The sequence below is a fragment of the Carcharodon carcharias genome, chromosome 1 (genome assembly GCF_017639515.1).
Source record: "Carcharodon carcharias isolate sCarCar2 chromosome 1, sCarCar2.pri, whole genome shotgun sequence".
Classification (NCBI taxonomy): domain Eukaryota; kingdom Metazoa; phylum Chordata; class Chondrichthyes; order Lamniformes; family Lamnidae; genus Carcharodon; species Carcharodon carcharias.
In genome coordinates, this window is record NC_054467.1 from 199,827,657 (window position 1) to 199,842,884 (window position 15,228).

General features: G+C 43.2%; 1 protein-coding gene across 3 annotated transcripts in view; it reads right to left on the reverse strand.

Annotated features, from left to right (window-relative positions):
• Positions 1-15,228, reverse strand: part of zfr (zinc finger RNA binding protein) — a 101,237-nt gene that overhangs the window by 24,951 nt on the left and 61,058 nt on the right. For all 3 annotated transcript variants that reach the window (XM_041211935.1, XM_041211866.1, XM_041212008.1), the window contains 5 exons: positions 13,832-14,102; positions 12,738-12,919; positions 10,163-10,282; positions 9,932-10,077; positions 353-491 (listed from right to left, as the gene is read on the reverse strand). In XM_041211935.1, coding sequence (XP_041067869.1) covers positions 353-491; positions 9,932-10,077; positions 10,163-10,282; positions 12,738-12,919; positions 13,832-14,102 — 858 coding nt within the window. The remainder of the gene's footprint in view (positions 1-352; positions 492-9,931; positions 10,078-10,162; positions 10,283-12,737; positions 12,920-13,831; positions 14,103-15,228) is intronic.

Below are 15,228 nucleotides of genomic sequence, written 5' to 3' on the forward strand. Positions count from 1 at the left end.
AGAGATTGAGACAGAGAAGTTAAAGAAGGAAAGGGAAGTGTCAGCATTGGACCATGTGAAAATGATGGAGGGGAGGAAATTGGAAGCAAAATTAATAAATTTTTCCAGGTCCAGACGAGAGCATGAAGCGGCACCGAAGCAGTCATCGATGTACCGGAGAAAGAATTGTGGGAGTGGGCCTGAGTATGTTTCAATTTGGTTAAAATTTGGAGAACCAGTCTCAGATAATGCACACAGATTAAGAAATCTGTCCTTCTCGTTCAGTGAATTCCAACTTATTTCAATCCTCAATGTAAATATTTATCTACACTTATTTATCAAATTAGATTGATTATCATAAAAATCAACATACCAGTGGCCCCTGTGGTTGCATCATGCCTGGTCGTACACCAAGTAGGCCTGGTGGATATCCATCAGCCATTCTGCGACGGTCATCCCAGTAATGATGTTCCTCTTCCATCCTCCTCCAGTAGATGTCCTCTTCATATCGCCTGAAGAATACAAAAACCTTGCACTTTAGTCATCCTTCAAAAAAAGACATTCATCCCAAATGGCCCAATCATTTGGAATAAATTAATTTTGTTAAGAATATCTTTTAAACCAAAGTAAATTAACATGCTACATCATAACTCTGAGAATAAGTACATTAGGAGGGGACAATTGTTCTGAAATATGTTCATTTTCAGACACATTTTGGCAGGGAACAAATTCACCTGAAGCATTAATAGATAATATTGACCACTGCACAGTCATTCTGGAGACAAAATCCCGCCTTCACATTGAGGATACCCTCCATCATGTTGTGTGGCACTACCACTGTGCAGGAATAGATTTCAAACAGATCGAGCAACTCAAGGCTGGGCATCCATCTGTGGGCCATCAGCAGCAACAGAATTGTACTGGAACAGAGTCTGTAGCCTCATGGCCTGGCATATCCCCCATTCTACCATTACCATCAAGCCAGAGGATCAACCCTGGTTCAATGAAGAGTGCAAGAGGACATGCCAGGAGAAGCACCACCTAAAAATGAGGTGTCAACATGGTGAAACTATAATATAGGACTACTTGCATGCCAAACAGCATAAGCAGCAAATGATAGACAGAGCTAAGTGATCCCACAATCAATGGATCAGATCTAAGCTCTGCAGTCCTGCCACATCTAGTCGTGGCTCCACAAATATCTCCATCCTCAATGATAGGGGAGTCCAGCGCAGCAGTGTAAAAGATAAGGCTGAAGCATTCGCAACAATCTTTAGCCAGAAGTGCTGAATGGATGATCCATCTCGGCCTCCTCCGGAGGTCGCCAGCATCACAGATGCCAGTCTTCAGCCAATTCGATTCGCTCCACATGATATCAAGAAATGGCTGAAGGCACTGGACACTGCAAAGGCTATGGGCCCTGACAACATTCTGGCAATAGTACTGAAGACTTGTGCTCCAGAACTTGCCACGTCCCTAGCCAAGCTGTTCCACTACAGCTACAATGCTGGCATCTACCTGGCTATGTGGAAAATTGCCCAGGTATGTCCTGTATACAAAAAGCAGGACAAATCCAACCCAGCCAATGACTGCCCCATCAGTCTACTCTTGATCATCAGTAAAGTAATTGAAGGGGTCATCAAGAATGCTATCAAGCTGCACTTGCTTAACAATAACCTGCTCACTGATGCCCAGTTTGGATTCAGCCATGGTCACTCAGCTCCTGACCTTGTTACAGCCTTGGTTCAAACATGGACAAAAGAGCGGAACTCTTGAGGTGAGAGTGACGCCCTTGACATCAATGCAGCATTTGACCAAGTGTGGCATCAAGGAGCCCTAGCAAAACTGGAGTCAATGGGAATCGAGGAGAAAACTCTCCGCTGGTTGGAGTCATGCCTAGCACAAAAAGAAGATGGTTGTGATTGTTGGAGGTCGGTCATCTCAGCTCCAGAACATCACTGCAGGAGTTCCTCAGGGTAGTGTTCTAGGCCCAACCATCTTCAGCTGCTTCATTAATGACCTTCCTTCCATCATAAGGTCAGAAGTGGGGATGTTCGCTGCGATTGCACAATGTTCAGCACCATTCGCGACTCCTCAGATACTGAAGCAGTCCATGTCCAAATGCAGCAAGACCTGGACAATATCCAGGCTTGAGCTGACAAGTGGCAAGTAACAGTCATGCCATGCAAGTGTCAGGTAATGACCATCTCCAACAAGGGAGAATCCAACTATCGCCCCTTGATGTTCAAAGACATTACCAACACTGAATCCCCCACTGTCAACATCCTGAGGGTTAGCATTGACCAGAAACTGAACTGGACCAGCCATATAAAAACTGTGGCTACAAGAGCAGGTCAGAAGCTAGGAATCGTGCGACAAATAACTCACCTCCTGACTCCCCAAAGCCTGTCCACCATCTACAAGGCACAAGTCAGAGTGTGATGCTCCCCTTGCCTGGATAAGTGCAGCTCCTACAACACTCAAGAAGCTGGACATCATCCAGGACAAAGCAGCCTGCGCGATTGGCACCACATCCACAAACATTCACTCCCTCCACCAGCGATGCACGATAACAGCAATGTGTACCATCTACAAGGTGCACTGCAGGAATTCACCAAGGCTCCTTAGGCAGCACCATTCAAACCCATGACCACTACCACCTAGAAGGACATGGGCAGCAGATAGATGGGAACACCATCACCTGGAACTTCCCCTCCAAGTCACTCACCAGCCTTACTTAGAAATATATCACCATTCCTTCACTGTTGTTGGGTCAAAATCCTGGAACTCGCTTGCTAACAGCACTGTGGGTGTATCTACACCACATGGATTGCAGCGGTTCAAGAAGGCAGCTCACCACCACCTTCTCAAGGGCATCTCAGGATGAGCAATAAATGCTGGCCCAGCCAGCGAAGTTCACATCCCGTGAATAATTTTTTAAAAAATGCACGTTTTTGTCCGTCTGCACTGTTTAGATTGGTCTTTCACTGGCCGGTGCCTGGCGCACGCAGAAGCATGTGGGGCACTCAGAGGGCTGAAGTACGTGACAGACATTAAAAAAAAATTGTTCCTGGAATGTGAACGCTGGCAAGGCTTGCATTTGGTGCCCATCTCTCACTGACCTTGTGGTGGTGGTGGTCAGCCATCTTGAACCACTGAAGTCCATCTGCTGTAGGTACACCTACAGTGCTGTCTGGAAGGAAATCTTAGGTTTTTGACTCAGCTTCAGCGAAGGAACAGTGATATACAGCTATACATGGTTTTAAGTAGTCCCAAATAGAGTAGTTTTGTTGTTAAGTTGTTAAGAGATGATTTATCTATTTATTTGTTTCAAGTACCCCATTATAAAAAAAGTAGTTGGGAACCAGGTGCCAAAGATTTTTTGTAACTGTCTGCACAGTTACCAGCTGGGTGAATCAATGAAAGGGCTGTTTCCCCATCCTCTAGAACTTTAGCTTAGGTTTTGCTTTCTCCCCCCCACACACAACACCCCCCCACCCCCCCCCGACCCCATATCGCTAGGGGTCCTTGATGCCACACAGTCAACAGTGCCTTGATGTCAAGGGCAGCCACTCTCACTTAACTCTTCTGTCAATGTTTGGACTAAGGCTGAAATGAGGTCAAGAGTTGAGTGGCCCTGGCAGAACCCAAATCGAGTGTCAAGTGAGCAGGTTATTGCTGAGTAAGTTCCCCTTGATAGCACTGACAATGACCCCTTCCATCGCTTTGCTGATGATTGAGAGTAGACTGATGGGCGCAATTGGACGGTTTGGTTTTGTCCCACCTTTTGTGGATAGGAAGTTTTCCACATTGTCGGGTAGATGCCAGTGTTGTAGCCAAGCTGTTCCAGCACAGCTAACTGTGCAGCTAGTTCTGGAGCACAAGTCATCAGTACTATTGCTGGAACACTGTCGGGGCCCATAGTCTTTGCAGTATCCAGTGCGTTCAGCCATTTTTGATATCACGTGGAGCGAATCAAATTGGCTGAAGGCTGGCATCTGTGACGCTGGGGACCTTAGAAGAAGGTGAAGATGAATCATCCACTCAGCATTTCTGGCTGAACATTGAAAGTGTTTCAGCCTCGTCTTTTGCACAGATGACCTGGTCTCCCCCATCATTGAGGATGGGCTCATTTGTGGAGCCTCCTCCTCCAGTGAGTTGTTTAATTGCCCACCACCATTTGTTACTGGATGTAGCACTGCAGAGCTTAGATCTGATCCGTTGGTTGTGGAGTCACTTAGCTCTGTCTATCACTTGCTGCTTATGCTATATGACATGCAAGTAGTCCTGTGCTGTAGCTTCACCAAGTTGACACCTCATTTTTAGATGTGCCTGGTGCTGTACCTGGCAAGCCCTCCTGCGCTTTTCATTGAGCCAGAGTTGCCCCCACCCCCAGTTATTAGCTTGATGGTAAAGGTAGAGTGGGGGATATGCTGGACCACGAGGTTACAGATTGTGACTGTATTCGATTCTGCTGCAGAAGACCCACAGTACCTCATGGAGTGCAGTTTCAATTTGCTAGATCTGTTTGAAATCTATCCCATTTAGCACGGTAGTAGTGCCATACAACATGATGGAAGATATCCTCAATGTGAAGACAGGACTTCATCTCCACAAGGATTGTGTAGTGGTCACTCCTACCTGTACTGTCATGGACTGATACATCTGCAACAGGTAGACTGGTGAGGATGAAGTCAAGTGGGTGTTTCCCTCACCAGCTGCCGAAGACCCAGCCTAGCAGCTATGTCCTTTAGGACCTGGCCAGCTCAATGAGTAGTGGTGCTACCGAGCCACACTTGGTGATGGATATTGAATTCCCTCACCCAGGGTACATTCTATGCCCTTGCCACCCTCAGTGTTTCTTTCAAGTGGTGTTCAACATGGAGGAGGACGGATTCATCGGCTGAACGGGCCGGGGGGGGGGCGGGGTTGTAGGTTGCAGTCAGCAGGAGGTTTCCTTGCCCATGTTTGACCTGATGCCATGAGACCTCACAGAGTCCAGAGTTCATGTTGAGAACTCCCATGGCAACTCCCTCCCGACTGTATACCACTGTGCTGCCACCTCTTGTAGGTCTATCCTGTCGGTAGGACAGGACATACCTAGGTATGGTGATGATGGTGTCTGGGGCATTGTTAAGTATGACTATGTCAGACTGTTGCTTGACTAGTGCCTGGGACAGCTCTCCCAATTTTGGCACAAGCCTTCAGCTGTTCGTAAGGAGGACTTTGCAGGGTTCACAGGGCTGGGTTTGCTGTTAAAAATAAAAACAAAAAACTGCGGATGCTGGAAATCCAAAACAAAAACAGAGTTACCTGGAAAAACTCAGCAGGTCTGGCAGCATCGGCGGAGAGGAAAAGAGTTGACTTTCGAGTCCTCATGACCCTGCTACAGAACTAGGTGAATTCAAGGAGAGGGGTGAAATATAAGCTGGTTTAAAGTTGGGGGGGGGAATGGAGGGGGGTTGGTGTGGTTGTAGGGACAAGCAAGCAGTGATAGGAGCAGATAATCAAAAGATGTCACAGACAAAAGAACAAAGAGGTGTTGAAGTTGGTGATATTATCTAAATGAATGTGCTAATCAAGAATGGATGGTAGGGCACTCAAGGTACAGCTCTAGTGGGGGTGGAGGGGCACAAATGATTTAAAAATAATGGAAATAGGTGGGAAAAGAAAAATCTATATAAATTATTGGAAAAAACAAAAGGAAGGGGAAAGAAACAGAAAAGGGGGTGGGGATGGAGGAGGGAGCTCAAGACCTAAAGTTATTGAATTCAATATTCAGTCCGGAAGGCTGTAAAGTGCCTAGTCGGAAGATGAGGTGTTGTTCCTCCAGTTTGCGTTGGGCTTCACTGGAACAATGCAGCAAGCCAAGGACAGACGTGGGCAAGAGAGCAGGGTGGAGTGTTAAAATGGCAAGCGACAGGGAGGTTTGGGTCATTCTTGCGGACAGACCGCAGGTGTTCTGCAAAGCGGTTGCCCAGTTTGCGTTTGGTCTTTCCAATGTAGAGGAGACCGCATTGGGAGCAACGAATGCAGTAGACTAAGTTGGGGGAAATGCAAGTGAAATGCTGCTTCACTTGAAAGGAGTGTTTGGGCCCTTGGACGGTGAGGAGAGAGGAAGTGAAGGGGCAGGTGTTACATCTTTTGCGTGGGCATGGGGAGGTACCATATGTGGGGGTTGGACCAGATGGAGGAGAGAGGGGGGGGTTGTGAAGGGAAGATGTGTTTGGTTGTGGCATCATGCTGGAGTTGGCGGAGGATGATCCTTTCAATGCGGAGGCTGCTAGGGTGATAAATGAGGACAAGGGGGACCCTATCATGTTTCTGGGAGGGAGGAGAAGGCGTGAGGGCGGATGCGCGGGAGATGGGCCGGACACGGTTGAGGTCCCTGTCAACGACCATGGGTGGAAAACCTCGGTTAAGGAAGAAGGAGGACATGTCAGAGGAGACATGTAATTTATATAGATTTTTCTTTTCTTTTGATCAACCATTTAAAATACTCTACGCCTCAAAATCTGAAGATTGAACAAACACAGCAAGATGCTGTGCGGGTGTGGTTAATCCAGCTGTTGGGACACAAGTACACAACTGCAGGGAGTTCTACACAATCTAATTCCAATGGATATGCCACCATGCAAATTTAGACCCAAGGAAGCAGGCGGAATAATATTGCCACAATCTTGAATCCTGAACAAAGATTGTTCATGGAACAAGATTGGAAGTTAGGAAACTGTTTTCTTTGACGATGGATAAATTTATGGCCAACATATTCCAGTAAAGACAAAGGGTGGGACCAAGAAATCCAGGGAACCCTGGATGCTGAAGGATACACAGGATTGGATAAAGAGAAAAAGGGAGGCTTATGGCAGATACCGGAGCTCAAAACAGCAGAAGCTCTAGGAGTATAGAATGTGTAGGGGGGAACTTAAAAAGGAAATTGGGAGAGCAAAAAGAGGGCATGAAAAAACGTTGGCAGGTAAAATAAAGGAAAATCCAAAGTTATTTTACGTTCATTAAGAGTAAGAGGAGAACTAGGGAAAGAGTGGGCCATTAAGGACCATAGTGGACCATTTGCATGTGGAGCCGGAAGACATAGGCAGGGTTTTAAATGAATACTTTTGTGTCGGTGTTCACAAGTGAGAGAGACGACGTGGGTATGGAAATCAGGCAGAAGGACTGTGATATAATTAAAGAAATTAGCATAGAAAGGGAGGAGGTTCTAAGTGGTCGGGCAGGCTTAAAAGTAGATAAATCTCCAGGCCAGGATGAAATGTGTCCCAGGGTGTTAAGTGAGGCAGGGGAGGAGATAGCAGGGGCGTTGGCAATAATTTTCAATACCTCTCTGGCCACAGGAGAGGTGCCAGAGGACTGGAGGACAGCCAATGTGGTACCATTATTCAAGAAGGGGGGAAAAGGGATAAACCAGGGAACTGCAGGCCAGTCAGTCTAACCTCAGTAGTGGGGAAACTATTGAAAGCAATTCTGAGGGACAGAATTAATCTACACTGGGAGAGGCAGGGATTAATCAAGGACAGTCAGCATGATTTTGTTAAGGGGAGGTCATGTCTGACCAATTTGATTGGATTTTTCAAAGAGGTGACCAGGTGTGTAGATGAGGGCAATGCATTTGGTGTTGTCTACTTGGACTTCAGCAAGGCTTCTGATAAGGTCCTGCACAGGAGACTGATAATGGAGGTAAGAGCCCATGGGATCCAAGGCATCTTGGCAAATTGGATCCAGAATTGGGTGAGTGGCAGGAAGCAGAGGGTGATGGTCCAGGGGTAATTTTGTGACTGGATGCCTGTGTCCAGTGGGGTTCCACAGGGATCGGCGTTGGGTCCCTTGCTGTTTGTGGTATATATAAACAATTTAGACTTGAATGTAGGAGGGTTGATCAGTTACTTCGCAGATGACATGAAAATTGGTGGGGCGGTAAATGGTGAGGAGTATTGCGTGCAGCTCTGGAATCCGCATTGTAGGAGGGATGTGATTGCACCAGAGAGTGTGCAGAGGAGATTTACCAAGGTGTTGTCTGGGCTGGAGAGTTTTAGTTATGAGGAGAGAATGGATAGACTGGGGTTATTTTCCCTGGAGCAGATGAGATTGAGGAGGGACACGATTGAGGTGTATAAAATTATGAGTGGCATAGATAGACAAGAAGGAACTTTTCCCCTTGGTGGAGGGATCAATAACCAGGGGGCATAGATTTAATGAAAGCGGCAGGAGATTTAGAGGGGATGTGAGGAAGAATTGTTTCACTCAGAGGGTGGTGGGGATCTGGAACTCACTGCCTGAAAGGGCAGTAGAGGCAGAAACCCTCATAACATTTAAGAAGTGTTTGGATGTGCACTTGCGATGCCATGGCATACAAGGCTATGGGGGCTAGTGCTGGAAAATGGGATTAGAATAGTTAGGTAAAAACAAAAAAACTGCGGATGCTGGAAATCCAAAACAAAAACAGAATTACCTGGAAAAACTCAGCAGGTCTGGCAGCATGGGTGGAGAAGAAAATAGTTAACGTTTCGAGTCCTCATGACCCTTCAACAGAACTGAATTCTGAGTTCTGTTGAAGGGTCATGAGGACTCGAAACGTCAACTCTTTTCTTCTCCGCCGATGCTGCCAGACCTGCTGAGTTTTTCCAGGTAATTCTGTTTTTGTTTAGAATAGTTAGGTACTTGTTTGGCTGATGCAGACTCCAAGGGCCTTTTTCTGTGCTGTTGGCTCTATGACTCTACATAAAGTACTGTTGCAATAAATATATTAATTGGATTGCAAATGCTCTGCTAGATATTTCTTTTCACACATTCATTTTGGATATATTAAACTGTTCTGTAACATTAGTAAATTGTTCATGGGGTGCAGGAATCACTGGCAATGCCAGGACTCATTGCTCTTAAAGTGATGGTGAGCCCCATTCTTCAACTGTTGGCCACGTTAGGTGAAGGTACCAACACTGCAGTTGGGTAGGTTGTTTCTGGATATTGACCGACTGTCAATGAAAGAACGACAATATATTTCCAAGTCAGGATGGCGTGTGACTTGGAAATGACAGTGTGGCCATGGTCCTGCTGCTGTTGTCCTTCTAGTTGGTAGAGAACATACGATTTTGGGAGATGCAGTTGAAGCAGCCTTGGTGACTTTCTGCAGCGCATCCTGTAGATACTGCACACTGCAGCCATGGTATGCTGGCTTTGAGAGAGACTGAGAATTTAAAGTGGTGGTTGGAGTCCAGAGTCAGGGGACAAGTGGCAATATGGGTTGCTAGTTGACTTCAAGACCAAAGATAGTGGAGTAAAGAGTAGTTATTCAGAATTAGGGGTGATTGATGTTACACTGCACACAGCCAAATGGGCTGCCGTAGTCGTGTCAGATACTGGTGTCTGGGTTGAAAATTCCAATTTTATTTTCATTGTCTTGCTGGGCTACTTGAGGGGAAATTAAAAGTCAAACATATTGTTCTCATTCTGGAATCATGTATAGGTAAAACCAGGTAAATCCACCAAATTTTTTCACCCCTCAAAAGATCTTACTGAACCAGATGAACTTTAGGACAATCCAATAGTTTCATGACCACCTTTACGGATACTAGCCTTTTATTCCATGTCTACTTAATTGACTGAACTTAAACTCCCTAGTTGCTTGGTGAGATTTGAACTCATGTCTCCAGATCATCAGTACAGGCTTCTGGCTTACGAGTCCAGTAACATAACCACAATGCTACCATATTGACCATTAACCATAACATTCTGTAATGTATTTATTTGGTTCCTAAAATTGAAGCCAAACCATGAACATTTTAGAATATAATGAAACAAAGAACATCTACATGTCGTTCCAGAATTTTAAAAGGTTTCAAAGATTACATAATTCTTAAATCTTCATAACTTTTAAAGGCCTAGTAGCAGATCAATCAAATCTCTTAAAATAAACTCAAAATGATCATCTGATTACCTCATTTCCATACGCCAGCGCTCCTCCTCTTCTCTCCGTCTCCAGTATTCTTCCTTCTGCATTTGTTTCCTCATTTTTTCTTCTTGGATTTTTCTTGCTCTAATGCTTGGCTTTACTTCAACTTGTAATTCAGGATTTACTTTTTTCTTATTTAGAAGGAAGGAAGAAATATTTCACACAATTGTTGAAACAAAATTAATAGCTAATCATTTTTATTGACTTGGCACTCACTTTATACTGTAGTCTGTGTCTTCTCCCTTTCAAATGCATTTCCTTTGCATTAGGGTCATTAAAACTACACTCACACAGCTTACAGTGGAAACGAATCACTTTGCCTTCATCATTTCGGACCTTTCAAAAAGGAGGGAAATGTATATGAAACATTAATTTATGAAAAAAGCCTTGATACTTTTGTTAGAAGCTGCTCTGGCTAGATGAATCTCAAAGTTCCTGCATGAAAATGCAGAGTGTCCAAGTTTCCAGCACCTATGCATTAGACTGAACCAGAAACAACCCAATGCATATTCTTAAATTAACAATTTTTTTTTTGAGAGGAAGGACATAGGGATTGGTTTTAGAGCAACAAACTATATCTGCACACAAAATTTACCAACAAAAATCCAACCCAGTTAGCAATAATTAATCCACATAGCATTCCACTCATGCAACATTATAAAGGGGGATTATACTCCCAATCGCACCACCTTGGTAAAACCCAAACTACCTCTCAGTAAGTTTTAAATCCAGTAAACATTGTGGCAGAAAGACATTTGTTAAATGCAGTGAATTGTAAGGATCTGGGTTTAAGTCTGACCTCAGAACGTAAGTGCGAATTCTAGGCTGACACTTCAGTGTAGTACTGAGGAAGGTGCCTTCTTTTGAATGAAATACTAAACAGAGGTCCTGTTTGCCTGTTCAGCACTAATTGGACAGAGAGAGTTTACATGTTATATTAAACAATACATTTGAAAAGTCAAAGGCCACAACCATAGGCTTCAGCCTGCTAGTAGTTTTCAATCCTCATATGATTGTATGGAGCTCTGTTCAGTCTCGATACAAGGAAAATAACTTCATGTTTCACCTATGTAGACCCCTTCAAAGTACAAATAATTATGAACTGCAATTTCTATTCTAAATTTTCCAAAAGCCTGTGGGCTGACTGGCTTTTGAAGACAGTTCTGATTTTAAAACAGAAAATGGAAAGGAAGGGAGAGAAATTCATCCACATAATCTTAGCGTTCCTATAAAAGAGGCAAATTTCTTACTCCCCCACCCTCACCACCAATTTTGCCTCCTTCTCCCCACTACCCCGAGGTGTTGAATCTTCTTGCGATAAAAGGAACAGATTCTGGTATCTCACCCAAGAGAATAAAGCGAGAGAGTGCAAGAGCAAGACAGTTAGGTCCCAAAAACAATAAATGGAAATAAAATGACAAATTAATTTTGATTACATGACGACAAAAACTGGAAGCACTCCCTGCCATCCTTTGAAAACGCCAAGGGCTTTAATGTTCACCTGAACAAGAACTTGGTTTTAGGTCATATTGAAAAATGGCACCTCCAACAATGTAGCAGTAAAAGCATCAGCTGAGAATATATGCTCAAGTCCAGGAGCGAGATTTGAACTCACAACTCTGATTCAGATGTGCATGTGCCATCACTCCAACACTATGATTACATTACTCATGTAGTAGATTTGACAGTGTTGGCCAGGAACATCTCAGTGAAATCCAATCCCATTCATACCTAATACCTACATTTGCACACTTCTAGCATTGGTTGTGAACTGGAACAGCAAAACTGAATGCAATATCACTACCCCAGTCAGAATCAGCTAATTCTGATCAAGATAGGCACCTTTCCAGTCTGTGCTGCACAAAAGATAAACTAAATAGATCAAATGTTAAAAGGGGTGTACAAGACAAAAAATCAGCATCTCGGCAATATAGCTACCCAGCTTCTAATATTCTGCAATGCACCCAAGGTATTCGACTGCATCACTTTGAACTGGATTCATCTTTTGAATTTTGAGTTATGGCAAACGAGCAGGGTTGGGGGAGGAAGGGATCAAGAAGGAGGTTTCACCATTAGTGTCAATCACACAATACAACTTGATCAAGAATGAAGATCTGATTCTTTGATTAAAAATGATAGTCAGGTAGAACAGTAGAAAACTAGCAGTTACCTTTAACTTAACTAAAGTAGTCCTACTTTCAGATGTGAAAATTGGTAGTAACAACAGAGCACACAGATCACTTCAGTGGAGTGCAAGGATCAGACAAGCTAATAACAAATCACTGTCAGCTTTGGGGACAAATGTAAAAGTATTTCTTTCCTACCAATCCTGGGTTCAATAACTCAAGAACAAAAAATAGGTACACAATGGAAACAAAAGCTCCATAGTACCAAAACATACAAATATTCAAATTAAAATGTATACATATTAAATAATCAAAGGCACAGCAGAAAAACTGAAAAAGGCAGCTAATCTGAAAAGGATCGCCTTCCTGGAATCAAGCAGAATTCAGAAATGTGATACAGTTCAGATCTCAACAGTTTACCCCATACATATGCATAACGTATGAGAAAGAAAAATGGTTTTCAATGCACATTAGATTCACCCCCTCTCTAATTAATATTTTCACATTGCAATACATGGAGGAGTTTCATTATTCAGCATAAAATTGACAGGATCCTATAATGCTTTCCACTTACATTTTATAAACACCTCGTACCCTCCCAAATGTAGTAAATGCAAGCGTTAGAAGTGGGAACCAACATCATCAACAAGCCTCCATAAAATTACCTCTTCCACATAATCATGACCAACAGGCTGAACATCACTCTGCAATGCAGCAAGTGTTGTCATTGGCTCCACCACTGCCTCGGATTTGGTTTCTTGAACAGGTGGTGTTGCCACTTTAACTTCAGGTGTTTTGACTTCCTCGATTATACTGGTAGTTCCTGTAGTCTGCAACTTGTTACCACCTAGAAACAATTCAATACTTCAACCATCAGAAGTCGCGCAATTCATACATAAACAGTAGCTAATTGCTGTAATTTTACATGGCAAATGGGATTAAATGCATTACACTTAAAATTTAATAGTTATTACAGTACCATCACAGATCATCTTAACATTTTTCAGTCCAGATTTACCCAAGTAAACTCAGAGTAATGACATTCAGCGCAATAAATTTTGTCAACACTGGCTTTCAGCATCCTAGGCAAAACCATTTTATATCAATTAGGGTTATTCTTTGTTCTCCCCCTCTATTCCCTTCAATCTCAAATGTAGTAACTAGATAGTCAGATAGCATTCTTCAGTTACGGCTTCTTGGTGGTTCTCAAGAAGTCAGCAGAGGAGTTAAACTTTCTACAGAGCAGCTTGTTGACTTAGCAGCACATGTTTTCATCCCAGGAATAGGTGGGCTACTTTATGAGGAAAGATTGGACAGGCTAGGCTTGTATCTGCTAGAATTTAGAAGAGTAAGAGGTGACTTGATTGAAACATACAAGATCCTGAGGGGTCTTGACAGGGTGGGTATGGAGAGGGTGTTTCCTCTATGGGAGAATCTAAATCTAGGGGTCACTGTTTAAAAATAAGGGGTTGCCCATTTGAGACAGGTGAGAAGAAATTTTTTTTCTGAGGGTAGTGAGTCTTTGGAACTGTCTCAAAACGCAGTGGAAGCAGAGTCTTTGAATGTTTTTAAGGCAAAGGTAGATAGATCCTTGATAAACAAGGGGGTGAAAGTTTATCTGGGGTAGACAGGGGGTTACAATCAAAACAGCCATGATCTTATTGAATGGCATGGCAGGCTCGAAGGGGGCTGAGTGGCCTACACCTGGTCCTAACTCGTATGTGTTTGGTTGTTTAAGTAATTTAATTATAGTACTTACCAACAAAAGTTATCTTCGGGGTTGGTGCTTTTTTTGCAGCAAGCAGCTTGTTAGCAATATTATTGACAGATACAGCAGCCACTGGATTAGGCTTTACAGTAGTAGAGACAGTAGCAGTTGCAGCAGCCATACCACTGCTGGATCCTGTGGGTGGGTTTGGAGGAGTTGGCTTGACCGAGGTTCCAGCTGTAGTTGTGGTCGTCGTCTGGCTCACCATGCTTGGCTCTGTTGAGGGAATAGGCTTGCCAAGTTTGGTATGTAACTTGACTACCTAGATGAAATCATTTTTAAAAATTGACTTTGCATTCAACAGTGGCAATAAAATTGCTTTGTAACTTAACAAGTATGACAAAACTCTTGTATTGTGAAAACTCATGATTATGAAACACAATACCATTTGCTAAAATCAAGCAAGAGTTGGTTTTAAAAATATGAAATATTTGAAAAACTCTAACCCAAATATGTTACCACGAATAGCAGTAGTAATCTGCCTAAGGGAAGGTCCTTCATTTCTCCACATCTTACAGTCATGTGCTTTCCTCTTCCAATGTTTCAGTTCCTCAGGAGCCTCCCATTTTCAATCTCAAGTTGTTCATCATCATCATCATTCTCTTTCTCCCTTCTGATCTGCACCCCTCTCATCTTCCTTAAATCACCTGCTTCAGCAAGTTCTCATTCTTAGAATATGGCCAACCCAACCTTGTTGCCTTTTCCTGGTGATAGACACTAAAGATTTTTCTCACCGTCACAAGAACTTATTCACTGCTCTTGAGTTTTCTCCAGCTGACCCACTCAAAACTTCTTCAGAGCCACATTTGACAACGTTCTAGTCTTTGGATGTCTACTTCTCACAAGGTCCACATTTCAGCCCCGTACAACAAGACATTCTTAATCAAGGTCTTGATAATTCTTTTAAGATCTCTGCCCACTCCTGTGCTGAGCAATTATTTATGTTTGAAAAATGCATTCTTTGCCATTGCTATTCCAGCTCTGATTTATGACAGTAACCAGCTTCTGACTAAATACATTTCATGCCTAATAATCTTATCTCATTTGTTCCAATTCATTAGCTTCAGTGTAAAGAATTCACTAAAATGCAACCTGACTTTTGTTTCAACCTCCCCGCCACCCAACTTTTATTTAACTTTGTTCAATCCCAAACCATTTTTTTTATGCTTTACATCTGTCGACTTCTTACCCCTACCAATTATTTGATCAAGGGGTATATTTGGAATCCAATAACAAAAACAACTTGAAAGGATTTTTACAGGTATGACATGATGGCATAATTCAACAAACCAAAAAGTGTAATCTTAAATGCATAAAGTGCACACTACCATTGTCTAGATAAAGAAATTGATAGAAAAACAGATGCAACATTTGGATGTAGATCAAGT